This window comes from Oculina patagonica, chromosome 8 (genome assembly GCF_052425735.1).
Source record: "Oculina patagonica isolate OP01 chromosome 8, crgOcupat, whole genome shotgun sequence".
Lineage (NCBI taxonomy): Eukaryota > Metazoa > Cnidaria > Anthozoa > Scleractinia > Oculinidae > Oculina > Oculina patagonica.
In genome coordinates, this window is record NC_135765.1 from 20645133 (window position 1) to 20661305 (window position 16173).

Consider the following 16173-nt stretch of genomic DNA (forward strand, 5'->3'; position numbering starts at 1 on the left):
CACTCTCCTTTTTTAAGAAACTTGTCAAAGCCCACTTTATTCATAGCACCTAATTTATGATATTTAATTTTTTATACCAGTTCATGCTTGTAATTTGTTTTAGTTTTTAAACTCTTTTTATATTTATAACTATTATAATTACTAAACATTAGCTTTTAACTCTATTTTAATAACTATTTTAAACTATTAGATATTTTATATTTTTAGAAATTGTATTTAGCAGGGCCCCTCTGGATACCAGCCACTGTGCTGAATGGGCCACCCTGCATACCTTATTATAAGAATATAACGAAGCATTCTAACAACTCGAACAAAATTTACGCGTTATGAAATTAATGCGAATTTTCTTTGTGCGCGACTGTTTGCTATCGGCGAATAGAAAACAGTGGGAGAACCAATCAGATTCGCGGATTTCCAATAGAACACAGCTGAGTTTCTACTAATAATAATTATTCTGTATGTACCGGTATAAAAATTTTGTGGTAGGGCTGGCTCTGCACAGGTTGTTGTAAAGTTGAAGAAATTAATATCTGCAACCACGAATTCACACATTTTAAACAGAATGCTCTTTTCCTCCTTACATATTTATTTTGCAGGATAAAAAGTCTGTAGAAAGCTGTTGTGTGGCATTTGCAAGACTAGTGGATAGCTTTCATACTAATGAGGTCAGTTCTCTTAAACATCCTCGGAGACCCAGGGGCAGTTAGTGGGGGCGGGGGAAAGTCTATACGGGCGAAAAAAAAAAATCGGCGAAGAAAAGTCTAGAACGAAAAAAATAGCCCCTGGGGACAACCTCTTACCGGACCAGTTCCAAAAGGACGCCGTCGTTCTGGCTTCTGATTGGTGCCAGAAAACCTTTGTTATTTTCTGCCCAATCACAGAGCGGCAAGACCAGGAGTCGTTTCGTGTGTTCTTACACGGACAGATACACGAAGCCTAGTTGGTCGCCATGTTTTCTGTTCGTTGAAGCTACAGTTGGAGGAGAAAAGTTGCAGTCACAGATGTAGGGGAAATCGTTCGGCAAATCTGCAAGAAACTTACGCGAAATACGCTGGATCTTCGTAGGTATCGTACACACACCGATTAACTGATGTCGATATAACTTGGACGTGTTTCGAAATTCGCTTTCTTTGGCTGGACGAACAGTTTCTGGTTTCTTTCTCCTGCTTTCTCGCATCACTTGCTGTGACTAAAACTGTGTCAAATATGCAGAGTATTTTTTTTATCGCACGGGCCAGGCAGGTATGTCAAGCAACGGACAGCTTCGTGTACGAGAGGAGCACAACTTTCTTCAGCTTTCTTTGAGAACAGTGATATTACTTTACGCTGTCCTCGGTGGTGATATTACTTTACGCTGTCCTCGGTATAACCGTGAAACGGAAGGTGGAAGAACTTTTCTTGTTTCAGCCACTAAATGTTGGAACTCTTTGCCTATATATATTAGAACTAGCACTAGCACTAAGGCCTTTAAACATAATTATAGTAATTTTATTAAGGAAGGTTATACCGACTTAGATAGCTTTCCCATGTCATAATTTTTAAATTTTTATACTGTCACACCCAAATTACTGTTTGTATTTTTATCTAGTTTTTATCTATTTTATCTGTTTTCTTTTTTTATTGATAATATATTTGTAGTAGTATTAACTTTTATTCTAGGGGAGGGCCACAGGTTTTTCAGTTTTTAACTGTAATGTGTAACCCTCATTAAATAAAGTTGTTATTTTTTATTATTATTTTACAGTGAATTTCATGATGTAATATTCCTTTTTTCCCCTGACATAAACGTGCAAATGAAGCTAAATGTAAATGTACTTATTTATAAGCTTAACTTGTTTATTTAATCTTAGTTTTTAATTCTCATCTGATGTTTTCACTGATTTTTATTCGTGAAATGTCATTTTAATTTTGTAAAGTGCAAAAGATTATCATTTAATGATATTGAGTCACAGAATTCTTCCAAGCCACTGTATATACCAATGTCTGTCGTTTTAATCGACTCCTCATCAATGGACCTGACTGTTTTTTGAGATGTAGTTTTTTTTAACTGTATAACTAAAAACAATTTATAGCCTGTGTGCCTCTGCCTAGTCTAGTTCAGTCTACAGTGCATGTGTGATGATAAATGAGATGAAGTAAGGGACTGTTCGTTATTTATGCCTAAGGGGGGGCCGGTGTAAATTTGAAATGCTTTTTTAAATAACAATAAATAACTGGGAACCATGCAGCATTGTTTCCATGATCGCTCCTCGTGGTTCAAGCCTTGCAATGAACTTCTTACAAACTTCCTACTGTTGATTTTGTCTCTACAATCGGATATTATACAAATTCGCTTTCCTTGCTGAGTGCTTCCATACTGTACGATCACGAATGACCTTGCACTGGATTTTAGTTTATCAGCACAGGGCCAGAACGCGTGCTGTACGTAATTTTGCAATTGGAGGCACATCGCGTCCTGAGGGTAAGGGGGAGGGGGGGGTAAAATTGTGGGCCTGTCACATAAACAGGGGGGTAATTTTTTAAAATACTCACTTCCAGGGAGGGGTATATTTTTCACATGCCTGAATTGGTTGAAAATCACCGACCCCCCTTAGCCATAAATAACGAACAGTCCCTAAATTGATTGATTGACAAGTGGTTTTCAAAATGCCTTTGAAAAACAATGACTTCTCCATTTTGATAATACAGATTGAGATACTGTCAGTATATCTATTGTGCTTTTCAGTAACATGAACTCAGCTCAATCAACCGCTAAACCGGTTTACAGTTTTTGCTACTGTCAATCATCTAAGCGGACCAGTCACGGGAGAAATTTAAACCAGGTCAAATATGTTGGCTTGTTTTTGTTTTTTAAGGTTTGTGGGTTATTGCCATTATTATGATTGACGGCAGCAAAAAAGCAATCTTTGGGTTTTGAACTTCAGAGTTCAGTTGTTACTGAAAGTGATCACTGATGTATTTACATATGTTGTTCATACCAGGATCAGGTGCCACTGTTGTATTTTTAACTCAAGTTGTGCTGCACAGTGATAGAAACATGCCTGGCAATTCAATGATCATGGTGATTTTTCAGTCAGTGACACAGGCAAACTTGTAATTTCAAATCTCTCAACATGCAATGAACCTATGACATCTAAGTAAGTAAATTCCAGATGCTCTGCTTTTTACCTACAAGGCTTGTGGAAGGTAACCCTACACGGTAGTTCCCTATGAGAAATCTCCTGTTTACTGCCAGGATGTGACGTTTTTAGCAGCTGCAATCATGAAACATGTAAACAAAACATAAAGATCCTAAAACAAACCTTTTTTGTGTTCAAACAAGAAAAGGAGAAAGGCCAACAAGGCCTTGACCTCGCTCCCAATGACCTTGCATTGACCTCGCTCCCAATGTGTGGCTTCAATAGCTCAGTTGGTAGAGCATCGCACCGGTATCGCGGAGGTCACAGGTTTGTATCCCGTTGAAGCCCTGAATTTTTTTTTCAGGCTTCTTTATTCCAATTGCTTAAATTAGAAATTCACTGCGACGATCATTTATCACTTTCATATACATCCGCAGTTCATATATGAATCATTTCATATACATTACATCAAGGTGTAGAACAGCAGGCGTTTGTGTAATTTCTTGCCTTAAAAAGGCCACCCATTTGGCTTTGCAGCCATTCTTTGTTTTGAAACAGTATTGTCACTTCAAAACAACACACAACCTCAACGCCAAACAGATGAACATAGTACCAGGTGGAACAAGTAACAGTACTAGAGTCTACATTTACCTCTTAGAATGCAATGTGATGGCATTGCATTCCCATCACTGAAAAGCCCTGTAAGGGGAGTGTCAAATTAAAGTATTGTATTGTATTCTTTCATCAGCTTTGACGATTTAATTTTTTTGAGATCTTCCAGGGAAATGCATTTTAATAAAGACTTTTTCCAAACAATTTTCCTACATTCCTTGTCCAATTCCAAGCAAGAGTGACTTATCTGTGCTTGACACAGTCCTTTGGATTCAACTCCTTGTTGTCTATCGGGCCATACAAATTTACTGGTAATTCATTCATCATGCATGATGCTTTTACTGGGGTAATTGACAATATTCATATTTGAAAGATAAGGTATACAAGTTACAGGGGCATACAACAAAGCATTTTTGTAAAGTATAAAACAGGGCTGCCATATTTACACTTTGAATGCAGCATTTGAGGTAAGGAAGTAAAGTAGTTATTTGTACAATTTCACTTTTTCTACATGCGAACACAGGTTGATAGCCAAATATAAGTAATAGGAGTTATTCCCAAAGTTTAGGTGACTATTGGTAGATATTTAATGAGCCACTTTGGTGCAATGAACCACAAAGAGGTAGTATTTCCAATGAGAATAATGAAAATAATACTTGCCTACCAAATAAGAATATTTTACAAATTTTAGATGGAATTGGTTCTTATAAAAATGGGTGTCTAAATGGTAAATTTCAGGCTGTGGCTTGTAAATCTTCTAGGCTCTTACTGGCAAAACTTCACTATGTAAGTATACACCATACTCTCTAAGACAGTACATGTATGTACCTCGATATACATACTGAGGAACCTGAAGGGGTGAAATAAGATTTGACAAATTTAAATAATTTCAGAAACTCGACCACAAGGTTTCTCTTTTTATTAACAACAACAAAAGAATAGACTCGACCGCAATTTTCTTCTAAATGAATATTACTCATTGTGAACAAGTACTCACATGGCGGCGCTCGATAGCATTGGTGCACTCGTACACGAAGCTGTCCGTTGCTTGACATACCTGCCTGGCCCGTGCGATAAAAAAAAAAATACACTGCTTATTTGGCACAGTTTTAGTTACAGCAAGTGATGCGAGAAAGCAGGAGAAAGAAACCAGAAACTGTTCGTCCAGCCAAAGAAAGCGAATTTCGAAACACGTCCAAGTTATATCGACATCAGTTAATCGGTGTGTGTACGATACCTACGAAGATCCAGCGTATTTCGCGTAAGTTTCTTGCAGATTTGCCGAACGATTTCCCCTACATCTGTGACTGCAACTTTTCTCCTCCAACTGTAGCTTCAACGAACAGAAAACATGGCGACCAACTAGGCTTCGTGTATCTGTCCGTGTAAGAACACACGAAACGACTCCTGGTCTTGCCGCTCTGTGATTGGGCAGAAAATAACAAAGGTTTTCTGGCACCAATCAGAAGCCAGAACGACGGCGTCCTTTTGGAACTGGTCCGGTAAGAGGTTGTCCCCAGGGGCTATTTTTTTCGTTCTAGACTTTTCTTCGCCGATTTTTTTTTTTTTCGCCCGTATAGACTTTCCCCCGCCCCCACTAACTGCCCCTGGGTCTCCGAGGATGTTCTCTTAAAATGACCCTGAATTTCATAAATATTAATATTATCATTATAATTATTAATTGCATCTTTTTATGTTTAGAGTTAAACCATCGTTATAAAGATAGCTGTATATCTTACACTGTACACTTAATGTTCATATGGGTTAAAACAAGGACATACAAAATTAATGATTCGTAATAAATAAATTGAAGCAGCATTTATCTCTCCAATCCAGTGGCCATCCTTAAATCGCAAAACATTCTGCTGGAAAAAATTTAAATTCCTCTTTATAAAATGCACATGTAATAAACAATAATCATAAAAAACACAATGTGATGCCCAGAATGCTCAAAATTGCATTTCCATGCCTGTCCATACCCTAACTCCTTAAAGAGGCCCATTCTACATGCCTACTACATCCAGTTTACTGACAAAGATTGGATCTCTGGCCAATCAGTCACAGGAATAGGTATGACTATGACAAATAGGAGCTGGTAGTTAGTCAGCAAGAAGTTTACAGTTCAAATTAAGTTGACATTTTTATAAACAAATTTTTAGATAAGGTAGCCAGTATATAATTCTGCTTGAATGCTAACATTTACAATGAGAAACCACATTGCTAGAAAACAGATAAATTATTTTTTTATGGTTTGTTAAATCATTTTAGAAACATCTTGAAGAGCTTGCTGCTCATGGACTTCTCAATAACCTACAACAGCTGGTATGAATCGCTTCCATAAACAGTAATTAAATATAAATTTGTCTTGTGTTGTTACTACGGTACATTCTTATTTCTGCTGTAGGTTTTCTCTTAACACAAATTTGTTGATGAAAGCTTTCATCAACAAATTGTTAGGCAACCTGACGAGAGGGCTTGTTTTTTATCTTTGAAGTTATAATTCATACAACTTTCTTTTCATCTTATAGCTGATGATGGCTCCACCAGTTATTAGTACCAGTACGTTTGTGATGGTGGTTCGCATGCTGGCTGTGCTATGTTCCAACAGTCCAGCAATTGCTGTACAACTCCTGAGACAAAGTAAGTGTAGTTTATGTGAACTTATGGCAGATATGCATATCATTACGGTCAAGAAAGTGTCTTGAATGCAACATTGGCTGATGCAGTGGAAATTCATGTAACAGGCTGGAGTGAAAATATACTAACCTTGTACTAATGTCACAGTATGTGTTTTATTTCCAAGAAGTCCTTACACCTTCCATATTCACCATTGACATGTGGGCCACAGTAAATTTAATTTATTAATGGCTGGTAATATTTTTCAGATGTGTCAGATACAATTCTATATTTGTTGCTGGGTACCACAGAGCCTGCAGAGATAGAAAATGCTGAGGTACAGCCTTGTGTTTATTTTTTAATTATTAATACCGGTACTAACTCTTCAGTCATTTTCTTTCTTTTGTGGGTTAACTAGATGACAATTAGTGGTATTTCAACACCGTCTCCCTAAACACATTTTTGAAATCAATGTGTTTAATATTTCTTATTTCCCGCAGGAGCTTTTGTTAACAAAACTGATGTTTGGAATTTACAAAAAACACTTTTTTAATGTTTGTCTTATCTCTTGTTATAGTTGTTATCACGAAGTCCCCAAGAATTCTTTGAAATAACTTGCTTCATCAGGTTTGTTATTATTTTCTTTATTATTATTATTCATGGTTGTTCAGTTTTATCAAAAGTGCTTCAGAAATCAAGCCTTAGTTGTAGCTTCGTGGCTGCTAAACATCAACCTTGATATTTTCTCTTTTCACTTTGTTTTCAACTGATCTGTTCTGTATCAGTACTTAAAAAACTCATAAATAATTTATTAAAAAAACTGTACAAAGGAAATTAATGCGTAATGAGAGTCTTTATACCTGAATAAGTCCTGGCTTAATTTTGTGACCAATTTTCTTGGCCAAAATAACCCAATATCTAAATATCAATGCAAGAATGGAAAGATCTACATCAGAGGTTTTTGAAGCTGTTCAATAAACTCACAGTTGGTGCATTATCAAGTCTAAAACACTTGGCTGTGCCTTGTGTGTTAAACTTGACAAAGCACTCCTGCTCATTAACTAAACATTGCATAATTTATTGTTTTGTAGTTATGAGCAGTTTAGGAAAATGATAGCAAGAAAAAGGTGTTTTTTTTATGTTGGAGAAGAGGGGCGGAGTTTATGGATAACAATGTTTTCCTGGGCTCTCTGAACTCAAAGTAATTTTCTTATCTCTGTGCATTTTTTAATTCATGATGTATTATTGCCAAGTTAAATAACCTGAGATCATGCCCTTTCTCCCTACTTATCACTCCGGGGAAGGAGGGCATGATACATTTACTTGTCGAATCGTATGTAAAAAACCGGATTCTGTTTTTTTCTGCTGATTGGTCGAGAAACAATACTCAATGAAGCGGTGTGGACTGATTAGCTGTCGTATTTCAACGAGACTCGGGTCAAAAGCTAGTGGTAATGGCCTACGGTGAAACATGTTTATTGCGAGGACGAGTTTTCTTCTACGTTAGCTGAAGCCCTGACAAATTTCATATGTAATTCTCTGAAGGCATAACAGATAGAGGGAGCGACAATGCGTTATTTGGTTTTGTGAAGATGTTTTCGCAGTTCTTCCATTGCGTTTCTACAGCTGATAATTGTATGTTCTAAAAGCATTTTTATTTTAGCTTGCGAAGTTTTTATAATAATACAGGCTGTTCATGTACAATTATTTTTCACGCCTCCTGGAAATCCAAGTCTCAAATTTGCCGCCAACTACAAGAAGTGGTTTGACAGTTCAAAGACATCTTAGTTTATTTAAATTAGGGGGCGGTTAGCGGCTGGTTAAATAAATGTATCAGGCATTCTTTTTTCCCTCTCCCTTTCAAAAAGAGAAAAAAGAACGCCTGATCGCAGGTTACAACTCTACAGAGGCATCTCTGACATAAAAAGGTCTCTGTTTAATAATAATAATAATTATAATACTTTATTTATATAGCACCATTTCTATTTCTAACCAATAGCGCTTTACAAGTTATTTACAATTAACAATTTACAATTGTTCGATCTAACAAAAATAATGGTTTAATAATGCTACTTCTTATTTCTAACAGTGAACTTCTACCAAAATTGCCATCAAGTGGTAAGTTTGTTTTTGTAGTACAGTAAACTAAGATTTGCAACATACATTAATTTTATATTGATTTGGAAAATTTTGTAGTTATAATGGAATAAACTTGTAAATATAACATACAATAAGCTGCCATTTAATGTCCAATGTTTACCTTTAAAATGCTCCAGCATATCCCCAGATACTTAGCTGAAAAGGGTAAACCAAGTCAGCTAAAATCTGACAATGTTCTGCAAGATTGAAGTGGGATAACTGTTTTATTATTCAACAAAACAATTGTCATTTTAAGCAAATGAAAGATCATCGCAGTAATGTACTCAACTTAAGTAGTTGAGAAAAGCAAGCCTTGAAAAAAAGTTATATACATATACAGTGGAACCTTGATTTAACGAACCTCTGTATAACGAAGTCCTCGATATAGCAAAATATATGGAAAAGAACCTCAGTATAATGAAACCTCGATATAGCGAACACATTTTGCCAGTCCCTTGGCCCTTTGTTAAATCGAGGTTGCACTGTATTCATTTCAAAACAATTGTCAACGAAGAGCATATAACACCTAGAACAACTGTGGTTATGCAACCTGCATGTTGGGTACAAATCTTGGCATACAGTGATATCACATTATATCTGTTATGTATGAATGACAGGTAACAAGGACTTTTTGACCTGACTATATGTGGGTATTGACAACAACAACAACAACACTTTATTTGCACCCTAAATTAAATTAAATTTACAATACAAGAAAAAGAAAAAGAAATTAAGTGCATGGCTATGAGATTGGCCAGCCATCCTTAGCATTTAATACTGACAATAATTTCTATAAAAGGGGTCAGGTACTTAGGACTTAGATAACAAAATACAGCAACACACAAACAAAAACTGGGGAAAATGGGTTGGAAAATGTTTGGATGACAAAGGTCGTTACAATGCTTGTGATGATGCAGCTGTGTTTTCAGGTATATTCACAGTAGATGTCTTGCTGTGCAAGCCACAACAGAAGTCAGAGCAGGGTCTGTGGCAGTGGAGAGATGACAGAGGGCTGTGGCACACGTATTCCTGGATTGACAGCAAGATTATTGAGGCTGCATATCAGAGTGGTGAGGATGAGCTAACTCTCACCACCCTTGGTAGAACATACACAGTGGACTTCAACAGTATGCAGCAGGTATCTTGAGATTTTTTTTCTCTTTTTATATAATTATATGATGGCCTAATGGTTAGTGTGCTGGACTGGCCAAGATACTCTCGCAGTGCCTCTCTCCACCTAGGTGTATAAAATAATTTATTAATGGGTACCAGCCCTGGACTTTAACATGGGGGGGGGGGGGGAACCCTGCAATGAACTAACATCCCATCCAGGTGGGAGTAGAAAGACTCCTACATGATTGTAGTCGCTTCATGCTATGGAAACCGGGATTAAGCTACAGCCAGGTGTGCCACGAGGCTTGTATGCTATAAACTTGAATTAAGGCCGAAGAAAACCTCAAAACACTAAGCACTTGCCAGACAAACCAAGTGAGCAATGAAGAGGTGGTGATTCATTCACCATAAAGGAACAAGGATTGCGAAGACAGATTTCCTGAGACAGATTACTCTTTCCAGCAAAAACCTGTCCTCTCATTTATTGTTTCGTTAATTTTTGTCTTGTCCATTATAACAACATATTGCTGCACCTAATGTAACAGGAACAAAGTGTGGGGTTGCCAAATGTCTCATTGCAAGATTACCCTCTTAGTAGTTTTATTAGAAATGTGTTGACAACAATGAGGTGCTTCAGGGCTTCCTAAGTACTGCAATAGTGTATGTTCTTGTCTCAAAAAATAATCTAGATTTGATAATAAATTTTTCATTGCGTTTTGACCAATATGTGCTGTTCTCTAACTTGTTTAGCAATCCTGTTGCTCGTGAACTAAAGCTTGTAAACTTTTCTCTATAGACAAATGAAGATACTGGAACATCAAGGCAGATACAGCGATGTCCAGGTGGTACAGAGACATCTACGGCCTCGTCCAAGACAGATGAAGCAAAAGTCACAAGGAATGATGAACGCTTAGTGATTTTATGCGAGGAAGCTGAATTAGCTTCATCTTATACTTGTGGAATGTTTTCTGCTTTGTACAAGATATTCAGCTCTTCAGTTGGACCTGCCATCCGACACAAATGTGTGAACGCTATTCTGAGGGTGCTGTATCATGCCCCTCCTGAACTTTTAGGTGTGGTGCTCAAAAGACATCCAATCTCAAGTTTGATAGGTGGAATGCTTCAGTCAACAGACTTGAGAGTCATTACTAATGCTCTTCAAATGGCAGAAATTGTCATGCAGAAATTACCTGATGTTTTCCATGTATCATTCAGAAGAGAAGGAGTGATGCATAGAGTTAGAGACTTGGCCAATGGCTTGCTGGCAAGTAAAGCAAATGTATCAGAAAAGAACTGTTCATCAGAGTGTTTGGCAAACAGCAGTGAAAATGAAAGCCCAGGACAGAGAGCTACTGAAAATGCATCAGCATTACCAGTGACCAGGTTTGGGATAACATCTCTGTTTTGGCATGTACATGTATCTTGTTAACCAAGCGCATGGGCCCTACTAGCAAGATATCAGCCCTCGATGTTAACAGCATGGATAGTCTGTACAGAAAAGAGAGGGCTGATATTCTCCCAGTATGGTCCCAAGCAACCTTGGTTAATAACAGATTTATTACATGACTTACCGACTCCAATGCCATAAAAATCTTGGACTGGTAATAAATCACTTTGATTGTTTGGTTCATCCAAGGAGGCACGGTGGCCTAGGTGTGCTTGACTACAGTCGAAGCTCTCTTAACGGACACTCTCGTAAGCGGACAGCTCTACTTACGGCCGCCTGGTTTGAAACCCCGTTTTTAACTCCCATACAAACTCTGTATTTTTACATTCTCGTAAGCGGACATTCCCGTATGCGGCCGCGGACACTTTCAGAGATAATGAGTTAGACTTTTTCTTTGTTTTTGAGCTCCCGTAAGCGGACACCCCAAAGAAAATCCTATTAAAAACCTCTGTATCTTGTTCTTACCAATCAACTTTACATCGCCGTTCGTCACAATGATTTTACAGTAATTACAGTAACATATTTCCGTGTTTGTTTTGTCGTCATCCACGTCCGGTTACATTTCGAAACACCACTTACACTTACGGCAAGCTCCTGTAGGCGGCCATTTATCCTTTACACCTCTAGTGGCCGCTTACGAGAACCATTCTCGTAAGCGGCCAGCTCCAGTTGCGGACACTTTTTTCGCGTCCCGAGGGTGTCCGCTTACGAGAGCTTCGACTGTATGAGTCGAACGGCCCAGGTTTCAGCCCTGGCCGGGGTGCCGTGTTGTGTTCTGGGGCAAGACACTTTACTCTCACAGTGCCCCTCTCCACCCAGGTGTATAAATGGGTACCGGTGAATTTACTGCTTGGGGGTAACCCTGCGATGGACTAGCATCCCATCCAGGGGGGGGGGGGGAGCAACATTCCTAGTCGCTTAATGCTACTGAAACCGAGATAAGCTTTGGCTGTATGGGCCACTTGACTCGGACACAGACTTTACCTTTTACCTTTAATCCACCTTGATGGAAAAGATGGTCGATGTAATGTGTGTTGAATTCATAGTTTTTTTTAAGGTTTTAGTGTGTTGAAAATTGTGGGTGAATGTAGTAGTCATCATCTTTCTTCATACGGTGAATTGTAACTCTATAAATTGCTATCATCAGCATTCCATGATGGAATTTTCTTCTTATTAACCAGTGTCTGTGGCAAGCTGGGTTTTATATTTAGGGCTGATCTTTCCAAATGTGGCACGTTTCTGGATAGACTTGGAGGGGTTGTGATTTTGGTTGTGCACAACGACCACAACCGGCATATTTTATGGCACAAATTTTTCTGTGATGCCCTGCAGAAATTTACTCACTCTGCAAACACTCCAATGCTTAGACTCACTGATTCTTATAAAACACATGTATTTAAAACCCTGACAACACCCCCAAGCTACCTAAAAAAGAATGGAATTAAACACAGCACAACTCTCACAACCAACACAACGCCCACAACCAACACAACCTCCACAACCAACACAACGCCCACAACCAACACAACCTCCACAACCAACACAACGCCCACAACCAACACAACCTCCACAACCAGCACAACCAACACAACCTCCACAACCAACACAACGCCCACAACCAGCACAACCTCCACAACGCCCACAACCAACACAACCTCCACAACCAGCACAACCTCCACAACCAACACAACCTCCACAACCAGCACAACCAGCACAACCAACACAACCAGCACAACCTCCACAACCAACACAACCTCAACAACCAACACAACGCCCACAACCAACACAACGCCCACAACCAGCACAACCTCCACAACCTCAACAACCAACACAACGCCTACAACCTCCACAACCAACACAACCAGCACAACCTCCACAACCAACACAACCAACACAACCTCCACAACCAACACAACCAACACAACCTCCACAACCAACACAACCTCCACAACCAACACAACCAACACAACCTCCACAACCAGCACAACCTCAACAACCAACACAACGCCCACAACCTCCACAACCAACACAACCAGCACAACCTCCACAACCAACACAACCTCCACAACGCCCACAACAGCCACAACCAACACAACGCCCACTACCAGAAAAAAATCGGTCCAGGTAGATTTGGCCGAGTTTTGTCTTTTTGTGTTCTTATGCACAGTATTTTTAGTCGACTACATACAGTCGTTTTTGTCTGTATAAAGTGTTACTTAAGTGTGAAAGTGGGTTTGTTTGCGATGTGACGACAGCAGGCTCTGTTTCTGCTATCTTTTTTTAGCGACCTTTTTTATGTTTTTCCTTCGGTGTGGTATTTTATTACCTGATAGCATTGTCATATGCCAAAAGGTCTGCCATAATAAAATCCCAAAGCGCAATTAATGTAGTACTAATGTAGGCACCATTTTTGTTAATCGCAACTTTATTACCGACTGATTACAGTTACATTTTTTTACACCTTTGCCCACGTAGCTATACACGTAGCCTCTAGTTACATTTTTTCTGACGAAGTTATCCAACAGAGAAAGCTATGAGAAAACGACTGATTACACTTCAAAGACTCAAAGATCCTTGAATCTTTAAAAGACGACTGCAGGTAACGTTATTTGTAAACTCTGCTCTGCTGCTAAGTATACATCTTCTGCTACTACAGCTGTATGCTACCTTGTTTATCTAACTTAATATCAACTCTAAAACCATTATTTCCATAGTACAGTATAACCAATCACTTGTAAAATCTAACCGACGCGAAGTTAAAACTAAAATACTGTACATAAGAACACAAAAAGACAAAACTCGGCCAAATCTACCTGGACCGAGTTGTACGGTTGTGGCTGTTGTGGGGGTTGTGTTGATTGTGGAGGTTGTGTTGGTTGTGGCTGTTGTGTTGGTTGTGGGCGTTGTTGGTTGTTGGTTGTGGAGGTTGTGCTGGTTGTGGAGGTTGTGTTGGTTGTGGAGGTTGTGCTGGTTGTGGAGGTTGTGTTGGTTGTGGGGGTTGTGTTGGTTGTGGAGGTTGTGCTGGTTGTGGGGGTTGTGTTGATTGTGGAGGTTGTGCTGGGGCGTGTTTAAAACACGAAATGGCGAAATGGCGAAATGGCGAAACGGCGAAATGGCGAAATGGCGAAATGACGAAATGGCAAAATGTTAAGATAAATACACGTAAATAATATAGTTTGGTTTCCTTTTGAACTTCAAGGTAGTTCTGTTTACATGTCTAGACTGAATTATTTCAAGGGAACATTTCAATGTTCTGGCCCAGGAATATAATGAATACTTGTCACTTATCACAACGCCAAATTGAACGTATTGCTGAAAGGTCGCAGCACACCAGGATATTTTTTTTCATTTAGTACTTGCCAAGCTGCCTATCAGTATCTGCACTGCACTACAGAGCTTACATTGTATCGAGGGACTGATATAGACATCGAACGTTACTCCATTTCTGTGCAAAGAACGTTTGCCACTGATATCGTGTATGAACTTTATCGCAAAGTAGGTTTGGTTTTGTTAATCCATTTCTTTTGAATGTTGGAGCTCAAAGCATCACTTCATAGCCGAGACTCGGTGGCAAATACGAGATAAACAAATCATTTTCTTCCGATGTCTAAACGAAATGCCGACATCTCGATCAAGAATGTCCTAGGCGTATCAAACAGCGCCCTGTTAACAGGGAGAGACTGGAATCCAAATTACCCATAGGTTCGTGTTAGGTTCGTGACGGGTCTACGTGACGGAAAATTTGTGATTGCAGTTTCTTTTATTTTTCGGGACTTATCTACAAGGATGAATTCGGCAACATATGAAAATTCCAGTACAACGGTAATATCGTATAACTTTGGCTTTTATCTTCAGTATCATTTCGCCATTTCGCCATTTCGCCGTTTCGCCATTTCGCCATTTCGTGTTTTAAACACGCCCGTTGTGCTGGTTGTGGAGGTTGTGCTGGTTGTGGAGGTTGTGTTGGTTGTGGAGGTTGTGTTGGTTGTGGAGGTTGTGTTGGTTGTGGGTGTTAAGTTGGTTGTGTTGGTTGTGTTGGTTGTGGGGGTTGTGTTGGTTGTGCTGGTTGTGGAGGTTGTGTTGGTTGTGGAGGCTGTGTTGGTTGTGCTGGTTGTGGGCGTTGTGATGGTTGTGGAGGTTGTGTTGGTTGTGGAGGTTGTGTTGGTTGTGGAGGCTGTGCTGGTTGTGGAGGCTGTGTTGGTTGTGCTGGTTGTGGGCGTTGTGTGGGCGTTGTGTGTGAAAACGTTCACAACTGGCTGAGAGCAAACAAACTTACTCTAAATATGACTAAAACCGAGTTTATACTTATTGGATCTAGGCAGAGGCTTAGTAATCTTACAGGTTCCCCGAAAGTTGCAATAAACGATTTTCAAGTTAGCCAGGTCAAGTCTGCAAAATCACTTGGAGTGATCATCGACGACAGACTTGATTGGAGTAGTCATATCGAGAAACTAACAAAGAAAATTGCTTCTGGGATTGGGGCCTTAAAACGAGTAAGGCACCTGGTCCCTCAAGCAACCTTACACCTAATATACAGAGCTTTAATACAACTGCATTTCGACTACTGCAGTACTGTTTGGGGAAACTGTGGGATTACTTTGCAAAACAAGCTACAAAAGCTACAGAATAGAGCAGCCCGTGTTTTGACCTTCTCAAACTATGACGCGCACGCTGGTGATTTATTTGAAATTCTAGGATGGAAAAATCTAGCTCGCCAGCAGCAAATTCAAAGAGCCACGATGGTTTACAGGTCTCTGCACGGGTTGGCTCCAGACTACCTATCATCTAAATTTGAAAAACGAGAAACCGCGTACAACCTAAGGGACTCTGAAAACAAACTCAATGTTCCATTACCGCGCACTAACTATTACAAAAACAGCTTTACGTACAGTGGCGCCATCTTGTGGAACAGTCTTCCTATTAACGTAAGACAAGCAGAGTCCCTTGGGCAATTTAAAAAACTAATTGAACGAGTACTCTAGGGCACGGCATTCGTGGAAAGCAGCTTTTTATTTTTGTACATATATTTTTATATTTCCCCTCTTTCTTGTATATATATTATAATTAGATTGTTGTATTGTGAGCTGATGAATTTGACCGTGTTTTAAATAAATAAAGATTATCCAG

General features: G+C 39.2%; 2 protein-coding genes across 3 annotated transcripts in view; one reads left to right on the forward strand and one right to left on the reverse strand.

Moving 5' to 3' along the window:
• LOC144662715 (conserved oligomeric Golgi complex subunit 8-like) overlaps nt 1-16173 on the reverse strand; it is a 95272-nt gene that overhangs the window by 48849 nt on the left and 30250 nt on the right. The gene's annotated exons all lie outside the window — the stretch shown is intronic.
• LOC144663191 (E3 ubiquitin-protein ligase TRIP12-like) lies at nt 2371-11028 on the forward strand. Its single transcript, XM_078524113.1, has 9 exons — nt 2371-2461; nt 2982-3061; nt 6000-6053; nt 6260-6371; nt 6617-6684; nt 6925-6974; nt 8437-8465; nt 9416-9624; nt 10396-11028. Exons 1-9 carry the CDS (start codon nt 2371-2373, stop codon nt 11026-11028), a joined length of 1326 nt encoding a protein of 441 aa, XP_078380239.1.